Consider the following 15,260-nt stretch of genomic DNA (forward strand, 5'->3'; position numbering starts at 1 on the left):
GTTCCTTTTTTTGTTATTCGTCCATGACATGTGGGTGTCGCTGGCTGGGCCAGAATTTATTGCCCATCCCTGAGGGCATTTAAGAGTCAACCACATTGCTGTGGATCTGGAGTCACATGTAAGCCAGGCCAGGTAAGGATGGCCGATTTCCTTCCCTAAAGGACATCAGTGAACCAGACGGGTTTTTACGACGAGGCACAATGGTTTCATGGTCATCATTAGACTTATTTTTAATTCCAGATTTTTATTGAATTCAAATTTCACCATATGCCAGGGTGGGATTCGAACCCAGGTCCCAGAGTCCAGTGACAATACCACTACGCCACTGCCCTGCAGTACTCACCAAATATTAATTGTTCCCTGACTATTTTAAAATAGACGTTCTTATTCATATAAATCCAAATTAAATTAAATTGGCATATTCCGCACAATGGCTCCAGTTAATCATGAGGTTAATCTCAGGTGATCCTTGATACATGGTCCAGTAGCGTTCAAGGCTTTGGTGAATATCATGTCACAGTGGTATGCTGGTGAGAAAATACATGTATGTGTAAATTACTGGTGTTAATTGCCAAGGAAATGTTCAGTTTCACAGGCAAAATAGCCTTTTTTAAATTTAAAACTGAAAACATAAGGAAATGCAAATATTTCTCAATGTTTATGAACAAGTTGAATGTTCAGGTGTAAGTTCAGAGCACCGAGGGAAAATATTTGCAATTTTTGAATTTGGACAGAAAATCTACTTAGAAGCAAGGATTATCTTAAGGCCAAAGAATTTTTTTCTTTTTACGTTTATTGGAATCATTGGCATCAGTTTTTCCCCTTTTTTCTTTCCACCTGCACCCGACCCCAGTTTCCTGCCCTGCTTGGTTCTCTCCCGCTCCTCCTAGTTGTGCGTGATCAAGGCAGCCGAAGCAGGTGTTTATTGTCTGTCTCCATGACACGTATTACCTGTAGTAGGCTACCAGCCTGGTAACCGCCTGACACCACTGCATGTCCTCTATTATTCCCTTTCTCTTGGCAAAAGACATCCTCCACGTCTGGGTTATTTCTTCTTGATTATTGGCCGATAGAACAGAATCCTTACAGGGCAGAAGGAGGTCATTCGGCCCATCAAGTCTGCACCGAGTCTCTGACAGAGCATCTCACCCAGGCCCTATCCCTGAAACCCCACTTATTTAGCCCGCTAATCCCCCTAAAGTACACATCATGGGACACTAAGGGGCAGTTTAGCATGGGCAATCCATCTAACCTGCACATCTTTGGACTGCGGGAGGAAACCGGAGCAGCTGGAGGAAACCCATGCAGACACAGACAGTGACCCAAGCCGGAATCGAACCCAGGTCCCTGGCACTGTGAGGCAGCAGTGCTAACCACTGTGCCCCTAAGAAATCCACGAGAACAAATTAGTACAACTTTTCTCCTCACTCTCGCCTTTCACTTCTGACCATCGTTCTCTCCAAGGGACAAGGTGAGATTTGGAACATAGCATGCATGCGTCATAGGCCCAAATCTGCGCCGTCCATCTGACCAATTTTAAGATCGATTTGCCATTCTTGATTTATTGGCCAACTAAGTTGCCCTAGTTGGCTCAAGTTTCAAAGAGAAATGGTAACCATTCGTCCTACCTGTATACAGTTAACAGCTTAAAATTCCAGCATAGTACCTTTTAACAATTCCCCTCGCCCTGCCTATCCACAGGGACTTTATTTTCCATTGTTTATAAAGCTGTATTTTAGTAAAAGTTCATTACCTTTTGAGGAGAAAGATGAGCGTGAAAAGCCACAGGCTGTTTTAATTCAAATGATCCCACATGCAAATAATGTGGTTTAATCGGCACGCAGGTACTGAGCTGTATGCTGATGAACAAATAGGAATATGTTAACCAGATACTTTTCAATTCCGACAGTGCCCCCTTCAGCTGCACTATTTTTTGACAAACTTGTGTCCCTCCCTGCCTTAGTTCATGAAGAAAGGTAGTAAAACATTAAAAACAGGCACTTTTATTAGTTAAATATAATAGGCTCAATTTTTTGTAATTAAATAACAAAGGATCATCTATTTTCACTGAGACATGTAATCTTAAGAAGGTTGACTAAGAAGCAGCATTCTTGGCACTTATAGTTTTTGAAGTAATGTCTGAGTTATCTATTTCTTCAATCACACTAGCATTCCCTTGTGTGGATTGTTTTTTCCATGGCATGCCAACATTTATCTGCATCAAATCTAATGTGTTGCCCAATTCTAAAAGTGTGTATGTGTGTGTGGTGCGGACAAATGGCTTGCTTCTGATTGTGGGATTCTCTTTCGTGCTGTTTGTCAATGGTGGCTTGCTTGAGTGGCCATAACGCCAGTTGATCTTTTACACTTGAACCATTTCAAGGTCCAAATGATTCAGGCATCAGATCAATAAAAATATTGGTTTCGTGTTTTGGATAAGTCTATACCATCTGAACATAACATTGTTTATAAATAGATGCTGGTATATGGATCATCAAAAAATAAGAACATAGTTGCCTTAGAGGCCAGTGTCCCTTCACTAGATTCCCTTCATTTACAAACTTATCTCCAGTACCAAGAGTGCTTCAGGTACGAAGTCAGAATCCAGAGTGTCAATATTCCTGACACACCTCATTATATACACAGGTGAGGCTCCCTGATTGGGCAGGCAATCATTATTTCCTCCATCAGGGAGCTCATACTCCAAGAGGTCATCGTCATGGGCCTCAGTAACGTCATTGCATTTCCTCAGTACAGTAAGATGGGATTCTTTTAGTTGATGAAATTTCGTTCAGTTCTCAGTTTGATCTTTGCACCTTTAAACAACCATCGTGACTCAGAATTCTTTGGTCCAAACACCTTGTAAGTTGTATGCAGTAGCTGACGAGTGACGGAGATCATCATGACTACCGAAAAGAAAAACCTGTCATGCCTAATCCGTAAACCGATGAGATTTTTGTTATTCCTTTATGGGATGTTGGCGTCACTGGCTGGCCAGCATTTATTGCCCGTCCCCAGTTGGCCTTGAACTGAGTTACTTGCTGGGCCATTTCAGAGGACAGTTGAGAGTCAACCACATTGCTGTGGCTCTGGAGTCACAAGTAGGCCAGACCAGGTAAGGATGGCAGATTTTCTTTCCTGAAGAACATTAGTGAACCAGATGGGTTTTTCTGACAATCAACAATGGTTTGATGGTCATCAGTAGATTCTTAATTCCAGATATTTTTTATTGAATTCAAATTCCACCAGCTGCTTTGGCGGGATTTGAACCCGGGTCCCCAGAATATCAGTTGAGTTTCTTGATTAATAATCTAGCGATAATATCACTAGGCCATCGGCTCCCCTTGTTCGGCCTCGATACAAAAAACCTTGACACTTAGATCTATTCACCCTTGAATCAAAACTTTTCATTTCAAATATTGTGTTAAAAATATTTCCCGCTTTAAGAGGTGGAAGTTTATTTTGAACAGCATCTTGCTTATTATCTTCAAAGGGTGGGATTTTAGGGCCTTGCTTGTCCTGAAACCATAAAATCCTGCCCGAGGTCAACGGACCTTCCCATTGTCCGCCCCTCGCCTGCACCGATTCCCGTGGTGGGCGGGGCAGTAAAATTCCGGCCAAAATGTCACTTGGATTAAATAAATATACACCGAATGGAAATCATATTTTTACTGCTATGTGATTAAGAGGTATCATCGACTGCAAAGCACCACTCATGAGTTGTACAATGCAAAGCCAGTGACTTATAACTCGGGTTGCCAACTGTGATCAAATGTCTTCCTGGAGGTTTCATCACATGTTTGCCCCTATGCTCCAGCATTGGCTGGCCATCCTTGTGATGCACTGCCTTCCTCCACCAATCAGACAGCAAAAAGACTCATGATCCAGTTGGATGTCAGCTAAACATCCTTCCTTTCCCTCCATTTTTCTATGTTTTTCCATCCGGTGAAGAGAAACTTTCAAAGAAAATTCCAAAAAAAGAAACCATTCTCTTGAACATCCTGATGATTTTTCTCCAGGTTTGCAGAAAGCAGTGTCCTGGGGATGGTTTTTTAAAAAATTCCTGGAGATTCCAGGCCAATTCGGGAGGGTGGCAACCCTACTTGGAACTGCCAACAAACCTACTGATTGGTAATTGAATAGAAACATTCACCCATTACAGTTTCTGATGGAAATGACTGAAGATAATTCTAAAAACAAAAGACTGCCGATGCTGGAGATCTGAACCAAGAGACAGAAAATGCTGGAAATAATCAGCAGGTCTGGCACCGTCCCTGGAAAGAGAGAAACAGAATTCAAAGTTTCAGGATGTGACCTTTCGTGTTTCCAGTGTTTTCTGAAGATAATTCTCTGGTATCTTCTCTAGGTGCAGCACAGTGGCAGCGGTTAGCACTGCTGCCTCACAGTGCCAGGGACCTGAGTTCAATTCCTGCCCTGGTCACTGTCTGTGTGGAGTTTGCAGTTTCTCCCCATGTCTGCGTGGGTTTCCTCCGGGTACTCTGGTTTCCTCCCACAATCCAAAGACATGCGGGTTAGATTGATTGGCCATGCTAAATTGCCCCTTAGTGTCAGGGGAATAGCAGGGTAAATACATGGAGTTACGGGAATAGGGCCTGGGTGGGATTGGGGTTGGCCCAGACTCGATGGGCCGAATGGCCTCCTTCCGTACCGTAGGGATTCTATGATGTCACATTGCAAACAAGGAAAATATTTCTTAACAATAAGCAACCTCTTTGTGATTTCTTGGACACACAAACAGAAAGTGCTGGAAAAACTCAGCAGGTCTGACAGCATCTGTGGAGAGAGAACAGAGCCAATGTTTCGAGTCAGGATGGCCCTTAGTCAGAGCTGCGAGATTTCTCTGGATTTTCAATTTGTGAGATCGAGGGCCAGTTTAGAATACAATCTTTGCGTTTGGAACACCACAGATCCCCTAGTTATGTAGCACAGTTTGATATAACTTTTTTTTAATGTCATTAACTTCATATCCCGATACGTATTTAAGAAAATGCCATTTTGTTATCGAATCTCGTTGCTGAGGAAAGCAATATTTGGTGTCTGTTGTCATAGTTTTTTTAAACCTTGCAACCTGTTAACTTCCTACTGGAATTGTTCTTAGCTTTCTTCTCACTTTCCTACAGTGATCCGCAACTTGATAGGAATACCTTGCCTAAGAAGGGATTCAGGTATTGGTACTTCCCTCATGAATCATTGCTTTTTGTGGCACAAGCAGTCGGCACTTTGTGTGTGTGTGTGTGTGTGCGTGTGGCGTTGGTGGAATATTTCCATTTCTGCAAGCGTCTCGATCGCTTTGTTTTATCATTTCGCTTTTTTTGTGCAATCACGCAGCGTGGATTTTGGAATAATTTCGAAGCTGCTTAAGGCTTTTGCTCGACACAATGTTTGTTTCGTGAGCATGAATCACAAGTGCTTTTACAAACATGGCTGATGGCTGCAGGTCACCTGTCTTGAGTCTTGATTGTGTGTATGGCCGCCTTTTCCCGCACTTAATTATTAGTTACCAAAATTTTCTGCTGGTCCCGTGGAGGCGAAGGGTCAAACTCTTTTTGAGTAAAAAGGTAAAACAATTCGAGCTTCGGGTTCATAGAAGAATAGATACATCTCATTTTGGGACTGAAGTGCACCTTGGACTACATCGTTTTTACATAAGGGCAGAACTTTCCGCTCTTAGGCTATGAGCATGAGTAGGGTCATTGCTCTGCTCCTGCTGTCCATGTACCCACCCAGGAGATCTTTCAGAGACCATGTCCAGGATTGTTGTTCGGTTGTGGACAAGTTCCCAAGGCTGCAGGCCCAACCTTAGGCCCTGTTGCCTTGGAAGGATGTCAGCCACAGTCAGAGGTGCACAGTGCCAAAGCCCTAACCCTTTGAAGTGCTGTTGATGGAGCTTTTCTCTGTGGACTCTGTATTGCTAAACTTAAGCTAAATACAGAGACTCATGAAACTCAGTGTACTGATTTTAAGATGTGACTTTACTAACCAAACAATCAAATGGGAGAATGATATAAAGTAGCCCGGCACTCTGGGTAGAGAATGCTGGCAGCCCAATATCATTCTGAAATACAATGCCTCTGCGAGGGCAATTTACATTATCAAAATCATAAATTTCCCACCTTTCCAGTGGGTATTATCCAGTAAACGATGCAAATCGGTCAAGAATCATTACTGTCATTAACTCCAGCCAATAACAATATACATCCTGACCTCATGGGATTTCATCTGTCATTAATTACAGACGTTACCTCCCTTCTGTTGCCCAGCAACAGGACGCTGGACAGTGAGATGGGAGAATGAGTCCCACTGACTCAACCCACATGACACTCATCTGACCCTGAGAAAACCCTTATGTCTGCATTACACCTGTGTTATGAGTTTGGAGCTGTATAGTTCTATTCATCAAACTGGCATTGGTAGCCATCTTGTTCCCGACAACGGTTGATAAAGTAGCCACATTCAGTAAAACCATTGTCCCATGGAATGCAGGCCCTGTCTGCTACCACATCCTATCAAGCCCTGCTGTATCTTGCCATTGAAGTTTTCACAAAATGTATTCTGAAAGCAAACTACATCCATTTTATAAATTCAAAATACATGTTTTAAATGAGTGGTATTGGTAATTCAGTTTGAGCTGCCTTCTATAACGACAGCTCTCGTCAGTGCTCTCTATAGTCTAAGATCATTTACTCTTAAGTCAGTGTTGTGTTAGTGTTCTTAAACCATGATTGTGTTTTATAAGCCTAATTTAGCCATCCTACATCAGGTGCTCTCTGTGGAAGTATTGAGTGGAATAAAATTAAACCTTTCACAGGATGGCAAGCAGCGGCAGCCGTGGCCCTACTAATGGCTGCAACTTGGGTACAATGGTTACAATAGGCTGTCTCCCCTATCCTCCTAAGCCAGCCACTTGGAAGCCACCTCTTGGCACTTGTTGGGCTTGGGTCCTCAGTTAGGGGATGGGGGGGCGGGGGGAGTAATTAGGGGAAACAGTACAGGGGGGCCACAGAAGAGGCTATCTGCTGCCAGTAAGGTCCCAATGGCGTCCCTAATCAGTCCACAAATGGCAACTACTTGAGCAGATTGCTACCCACCACTGCCAGGAAGGTAGTTCCTGCAAATGGTGACCTGCCTCTAGCAAAATCATTCAGGAATGGGTACACATTGAATGAGTAACTGCATGTTTCTCTGAAAATCTTCCCAGTCCCACCTTGAAGTTGGGGGTTGGGGTGGGCGCTTGACCAGAAAGAATCCAACCCATGAGTGTTTGGCACAAAGAAAGTCAAGACTAAAATGACAGAAGTGCTTTCCAGAGGGAAGCTTGTAGCTTTTCAGTTTTCTCACTGACTTGCCTTGAAAGGGAATGTTGAATGTTTACACCCTCGTGCCTTTCAAACCCTTCAAGCACGGACATTTTTGTCAGCTGAGCAACAGACTGGACCTGATTTTAACCCGTTTGAAACGTACCCCCTTGCACAGAGTTAAAATCAGGCCCATTGTCTCAGTTTTATAGATCAGGCAACCCAGAATCAAATAGTATTACGACTTCTGCCTTCCCTCAGGTGGATTAATATTGATTTTGGTTTAACGGAGTGCTACAGATCTTTTTATCGTCAGCTAAATGGGGCTGCTGGAGGTAAACCAAGGTGCAACCTGGCCTGGCCTTCCTGTCTTCTCTTCCAGTTTATTTCTCTCCATGCTGTGTTGTGATCCCTGATCTTGTGTGTCACTGATGGGGTTTTGCTACTAAGCTGACAGGAATGCCAGTGTTTGGTGGATTTGGAAAGGCAGAGCCCAAGAATAATTTTTAACTGAGCCTGCAGTGGGGGGTATTTCAGTTTGGAATAATAGGATCAAAGGACCCAATTTTCCGACCTCTTCAGACAGCTGGCAGGAATCCCGATGCCCTGGTGAATGGGACGTCGGACAAAAATTAGGGATTCCCAACATGTGTGAGGGCTCTCGATATTCACTCGACATGCCTCGCCGGCCCCAGTCAGGTTCCTCTTTTCATAGAATCAGACAATATCAACACTGCAGAAAGAGGCCATTCGTCCCATCGAGCCTGCACTGACAACAATCCCACCCAGGCCCTATCCCCATAACCCCATGTATTTACCCTGCTAGTCCCTCTAACACTAAGGGGCAATTTAGCATGGCCAATCCACCGAACCTGCACATCTTAGGACTGTGGGAGGAAACCGGAGCACCCGGAGGAAATCCACACAGACATGGGGAGAGCGTGCAAACGCCACACAGACACTGACCTGAGGCCAGAATTGAACTCGGGCCCCTGGAGCTGTGAGGCAGCATTGCTAGCCACTGTCGCAAATCACAGTCATTTTGAAGAAATCACAGGCTGTAAACCAGATTTAGACTGTCAACATTGCGGTTAGGACCAATGGGGTACTTGAGATCCATTCAAGGTGAAAGGAAATGAAAATAAACGCAGGCGGCTGGAGGATTATGTAAATCCATGCCTGCGTGGTGGGGGTGTAACCCATCATTTGTGGGTGGGGGGAGGATGGAGGATGCCCCTCTTTGGTAAGAGGGTGGTACTCCCCTGGTGAAAGGGGTGTGGCAGCACCATTTCATTTTTTTGTGGAGAGGGAGAACCGTGTCCCAGCGTGGAGATCAGGGAGCCATTTACAAATGGCGGGCCAATCTCTTTCTCGGGGAAGGGGCGGGGGGGGGGGGGGGTGTGTGTGGTGGGGGTGGTGCCAGGTGGCGTGACAGACCTTTTCGCCTTCCTTACCCGGAGGCATGGAAATTAATTGCAGTGTTGCGACTGCTTTTTCCCCCTGGTTTGTTTCTGTGTCATGTGAAGCATTCATTTACCCACTGCTCCAACGTCCATACGTCTTTAATGTTTCTGGTATGTGGGTGACAATCAGCCTTAGACTTGCACAAAGCTGCACAATGAATTGTCAGACATGACGCTGACGAGAGAACATGAAACTGACGCGTGACCGTTACATGAGGCAGAAACCCTGACTGCGATACTGACGGCGAGGGAGGGGGAGTGAGGTCTCACGGTCCCCAGATGTCCTGCCAAATCTTAACAGCTCGACCTGATTATCATTTTTGGACTCTTGTTTCACAACCGGAGCTGACCAGACTGAGTGGCTGGCTGGCTGTTGGACAAGTAGATTTGCAATGTCAGGCACTCCGGGAGCAAAGTGCATGGAGGGTTTTGTGGATTGGGGGGAGTGGGGGGGGAGGGCGCTGCTAGTGGGTCGGGCGGAGAGGTTGTGAAACGAGGAGTTGGTGCAGGCTCCGGCAGGTTGTGGGCTGGGATGTGCTTGAGGCACCACCCCCCTCCTCGAGAGATTGAGAGTCTGGGTAGACTTGGAGGGGTACAGCAGCAGGGAAATGTGGGTGGTGGGGTGGGGGAACCACTAGGCCTGGGTAAGACGCTTTTGTGGAGAGTCTCTTCAGACTCCACAGGCCAAGTGACCTCCTTCTGCACTCTAGGAATTCTGTGGTTCACGAAAGGGCCTAATCCCACTGCGGCCAGTATTTTATGCAGAGCAGAGGGAAGGGGGACCCACGTGACGTGGGAGGCCCAGCAGCTTTAGCTGGTATTGGGTAAGGAGGGGAGTTCTTTTGTGAATCCTCTGGACCGATCAGACGCACACTCCCTCCTCAAGGTAATTCTCCACTTTAACGACTCCTGCATTGAAACCACCCCTGCCCCAGCTTTTTAAACCCAGCTTCCCACCCCTGCCCCTGTTGTGGTGGGACTGCCTATAGTCCAAGTAGTGGCCACAAGTCTTAGCTGGCGCTGCTGAGACTACAGAGCTTCTGGATAGCTGATTGGATAGGACTAAGGCGAGACCTCCCGAGGTGTAAGTCTTGCCTTAAAGCAATATTAAAATTCTCTCCTTCAATCTTTTTAGCTGGGGGGCTTTGGGGACTGTGGTACCTCTTAAATTCCAGTTCCATGCCTCCATGTGGAATGAGCTTGTTGGTGATTTGATTCTTGTCAACTTGTATATTTATTTGTTTATCTTAAAATATGGGGTCACTAAAAAATGTTCTTTATTTGATAGAGGGTTGTGCTTAATTATAAATGCAGGGTTGTGGCAATACTGTACTCCGAAGGGCAACTTTATGTAATTTACTTGCAGGCCAAGGGCTAAATTTCATGTCCCCGCCCTTGACAACACTGGCTTTTTTGAAGACAGGGCATCCCGTGAACTGAAGCGTGTGGCCAGCCTTCTAGTCCACTCCCGAGCTGGGGACGGGTAAGGCGGAAGGCTGCCCACCCACCCTGAGGCCTGGTGAGGCCCTTAGTTGGACAGCTAACTGTCACTTTCCACCCCCAGCACAACCTTTCATCCTGTGGAGGAAGGCGAGGAACCTGGCAGCTTTGACTGCACGGGCTGCTGTCGTGCAGGAAATGGAAGCTACCTCCTGTTGTGGGGCGTCCAGTGTGCCCATTGGGCATTCCCCCCCCTCCCCCACCACCACCACCACTTTTGCTTTCCCCCTGACCTATCTAACATGACCCCCACCCCACCCCCCACTTCACTGGAGTCTCACTTCCTTACCTGCACAAAGCTAGGATTACCTTCAGTCCAGTATACATCTTCACTTCTTTGTGGGGATTGTTTGTAGTCCCAGCGGTGGTCACTACTGTCTTCTGACACCGCTTAGATTCCAGATCAAATTGGCCAATAACTCTCTATATGGGGGCAGAGGTCCCACTTTCAACTAATTAAGGCCTCCCCCTGCCAACACAATATCACTGCGAGGCAGCCCGATTTCTGGTCACCAAGGTGCCGACTGACTTTTAGGCCAGCTTTCTAACAATTAAAATCCTGATGAATGAGCCTCCAAACTTGTAAAGGTTCATTTTTAGTGTCAGAGATTGTTTGGTAATAATTAAGACATGTCATACCACTAAAAAGGGTACATTCATTGGATTGGACGAACTCTAACTTGTCCTGGCAAGTTGATAGGTATTTATTTCAGGGAAGCACAGAAACCCCACTCTTGGCCCCATAGTTATTTTTACCAAACGATCTGGCCCTTTGTATTCTACATAGAGTATTTGAGGATGCATATTATTGTGAAGGGACAATAGAATAAGAAACTACTTTCACAGCTTAAGCTGCAACATGAAACAGCTTTGAAATGCAGCATGCGAACAATCTCTCCATCACTTGAAATGAATGGTAAAGGCTAACGAATCCATTCATTTTAATGCAATGTAAGTTGTTAAACTCTGTATCTTATGCATGGGAGATACTGGATCACGCCATTGTGCCTTCTAATTCTGGTGACTGTTTTCATTTCTGTATGCATGCTGCATGATTCAAAACCTGGAATATTTTTTGCATCCACTCGATGATTATTTTGTCCTGTTCTCAACAGTTTGTCAATGCTTTGCAACAACAACGTGCATTTATTTAGCACCTTTAGGGCTGTTGAATGTTTGCAGGTATTTCATAGGAGCATTATCCAACATCATTTGACACCAAGTCACATCTGGTAATATCAGGACCAAGTGACCAATGGGTTTGCCGAAGAGTTAAGGTTTTACGGAGCATCTTAAAAGAGATAGAAAGATTTAAGGAGTAAAACCCAGAGAGTGAGGGCTTTGGCAGCTGATAGCACATCTGCTAGAGATGGAGCAATTTGGATTGCAATTGTGCAAGAGGCTGGTGTACTTGTGAGTTGCAGAATGTATGCAGCTTCTCTGCCTTTCTTACAGCGAACTGCAGAAATATCTACATTTCAAATAAAATGTGTAATATTCCTTCCTTCCTTCCTTCTCCCCTCTCACCCACCCACTCCCTGACATTGGCAAACTTAGCTTGATACCTTAGAATTATAGAATCCCTACAGTGCAGAAGGAGGCCATTTGGCCCATTGAGTCTGCACCGACCACAATCCCACCCAGGCGCTATTCCCATAACCCCACATATTTACCCTGTTAAGCCCCCTGACACTAGGGCACGGCCAATCAACCTAACCCGCACATCTTTCGGACTGTGGGAGGAAATCGGAGCACCCGGAGGAAACCCACGCAGACACGGGGAGGATGTGCAAACTCCGCACAGACAGTGTCCCAAGGCCGGAATTGAATCTGGGTCCCTGGCGCTGTGAGGCAGCAGTGCTAACCACCGTGTCGTCCCCTCCTCATCCAACTGAGATGGGAAGTACCTTGACTCCTGCAAGTGTGAAAGAGCTCAGCCTCTCCTCAGTAGCACCTCTTTCACATCCCAGCGTAAACCTTGGCACGATTGCTGGAAGGCATTGTGGCCCTCAGGTCCGACCTTGCTGAGGTGCCCATATTGGTGCACAATGCCTCGCTGAACAAGTCCGTTTAGATTTCGTTGAAACATATACTCCCAGAAACTAAGCATTTCTGGTGTTTCCCTGAATCTGCTCTTATGTAGGTGCAAAGGAACAGGAGTAGGTTATTTAGCCCTTTTGATATTGTTCTAACATTCAGTTATACACTAATAGATCTGTGAGCAACTCCATGCCCAATTCACATTTCCTCTCTGGCACACAACGGTGGGGACTGTGACACAAAGTCTTCCCGACCTCTGAAATGACCACTCAAAAAGTACTGCCGGATTGGGAAGGCACAGTAAATTCAAATTTCCAACAGACAAAATTAATCATTTGCAAAAGAAAACCCAATTATTTGCATTCCCAAACCCATTCCCGCATCTGCGTGGTCATGAAAATTCAGTCCTTCAGTAGCTGTTTCACCCATTTCCATTTCAAGCACAATTGTACATTTTGTGTTAGAAATGTGTAGACTGCTATAGGACATAGTATAGAACGCAAGATATTTATGCTGTGATTGCTGGAAAAAGTCTTTTGAGAACTAGGATTAAGAGACAATCAGCTCTGAATCTGTATCTATAGACAATTGGCAAACAAATTAAATTTTTTAGACAGGATGAACAAATTAAACTGCTCATTACAGAGTCCAATTATTATTCAAACACCAAACTTATTGAATTAGTTATTCCTGAACAGTGATTGAGAGCTGAATTTTTGGGCACTATCCGAGATGTTTCGATTGTGCTTCATCATTGCACTGTTAGTCTTGATGAACTGTTTGATTTATAGCAGCGAGCCAAATAGATGGTCCATTTGGCCCATTGTGCCAGTGCAAGCTCTTTGCTAAAGGAATCAAAAGCTAATTCCACTGCCTTGCCCCCTCTTCATTTCCTTGCACCTACCTCTATTTGATTTGGAAATAAATTCTGAGGTGGTGCCAACGAAGCAAAGATGTATTGTGCCATGTGGCACATTGCCATTGTTCTGAGGGCTGAGACGTATCAGAGTCATGGAGGTTTACAGCATGGAAACAGGCCCTTCTGCCTAACTTGTCCATGCCGCCCCTTTTTTTAACCCCTAAGCTAGTCCCTATTGCCTGCATTAGGTCCATATCCCTCTATACCCATCTTAGCTATGTAACTGTCTAAATACTTTCTAAAAGACAAAATTGTACCTGCCTCCACTACTACCTCTGGCAGCTTGTTCCAGACACTCACCACCCTCTGTGTGAAGAAAATGCCCCTCTGGACCCTATTGTATCTCTACCCTCTCACCTTAAACTTATGCCCTCTAGTTTTAGACTCCCCTACTTTTGGGAAAAGATATTGACTATCTACCTTGTCTATGCCCCTCATTATTTTATAGACCTCTAAGATCACTCTTCAGCCTCCTATGCTCCAGAGGAAAAAGTCCCAGTCTATTCAGCCTCTCCTTATAACCCAAACCATCAAGTTCCGGTAGTATCCGAGTGAATCTTTTCTGCACTCTTTCTCGCTTAATAATATCCTTTCTATAATAGGGTGACCAGAACTGTACACAGTATTCCAAGTGTGACCTTACCAATGTCTTGTACAACTTCAACAAGACGTCCCAATTCCTGTATTCAATGTTCTGACCAATGAAACCAAGCATGCCGAATGCCTTCTAGAATTAATTCTATGATGAAAATGAGCCAGAATTTCCTGGAGCTGTGCTTTTGGCCATAAACACGATGAGCAGGATTTTCTGGCCACGTTCGTCCTGAAACCATAAAATCCCACCCAAGGTCAATGAACCTTTCCACAGTTTGCCCCTCGCCCGCTCCGATTCCCGTGGTGGGCGGAATGGGAAAATTCATCCCCATACGTTTTTTGCTATCTGTGTGCCCTGATTCTCTGTCACCAAATTTAAGCAAGAAAGATCACTGGAGAACTCATTAAAATATGTTACAACGATGATTTGGAAGTGACCCAGTCAATGACCAATGTGCTAATTCCATAACACACAAGGGTACACAGCTAAGGCAATGCAATGATCTCTGACTGGTCTACCACACTTTATTAGATGTGATTGTTTAATCAAAATTAAATGTTAATGCAGAGGTAATTAAAGAGAGATGGGTGTTAAAGAAGGAGGTATTTGGGATTAAGGCCGGAATTTTACCGGCACGTCCGCCCCGATTTCGGGAGCTGGCGAGGCTCGGTGAATGAGGTCATTCTCCATTGACCTCAGGTGGGATCGTATGAACCTCGGGCAGACGTGCCAGTAAAATTCCACCCCAAGTCTTTTGTCCCTTTCAGATAATAAATGGAACATACTACAAAATATTTATCTTGGGGGTGAACAAAATCTGCAGGTTATTTGCAATAAAGTTTGCTGCACAGAAGTATCTAATTACGTTCGCATATACTAAAACAGATTCCAGTGTCTATTGTATTCACCATTTGCTGGATTAGTTTGTTATTAAAAATGGGAACTGGAGTGAAAATAACCTGCAGCAATATAGCAGTCCATGTCTTAGTCTGAGTGCACGATCTTACGAAAATGATTGATGTTTCCACAGGTACACTCCTTCATCTCAACTGCGAAGTAACGATGAGACCAAAGAGTGGTTGCGTTCACACTCTGCAGTTGGACTACAGGAGAATATCAACAATTCACCATTTTCCCCAGGATCTAGCATCACGTCACCCTCTGGAACGAGGTTTAACTTCTCCCAGTTAGGTGAGGGCTCCAACCTAAAGAGCGACATGCTCATTTGGCTTTAATGTAAAGTCGTACCTCTACACATTGGCAAGCGAAGTGAATTGCGGAATTACTGATAATCAACATGTCTGCGAAGTTAGCACCTGAAAGGTTCATCCTATTGTGTGGAACTAACTTGTGAAGAATCGTTCTCCTCCCTAACCTCCTTCCTTAGCCACGTTATCTCTTGAAGCAGTTGACTTGCTGCAGTTCGA

The 15,260-nt window shown here is 44.9% G+C and overlaps 1 protein-coding gene across 2 annotated transcripts in view; it reads left to right on the forward strand.

The window, feature by feature from the left end:
• The window catches only part of nav2a (neuron navigator 2a), a 385,063-nt gene that overhangs the window by 274,708 nt on the left and 95,095 nt on the right, over window positions 1-15,260 (forward strand). For both annotated transcript variants that reach the window (XM_078220996.1, XM_078220997.1), the window contains one exon: window positions 14,864-15,024. In XM_078220996.1, the coding sequence (XP_078077122.1) occupies window positions 14,864-15,024 (161 nt within the window). The remainder of the gene's footprint in view (window positions 1-14,863; window positions 15,025-15,260) is intronic.

This window comes from Mustelus asterias, chromosome 9 (assembly GCF_964213995.1).
Source record: "Mustelus asterias chromosome 9, sMusAst1.hap1.1, whole genome shotgun sequence".
NCBI lineage: Eukaryota > Metazoa > Chordata > Chondrichthyes > Carcharhiniformes > Triakidae > Mustelus > Mustelus asterias.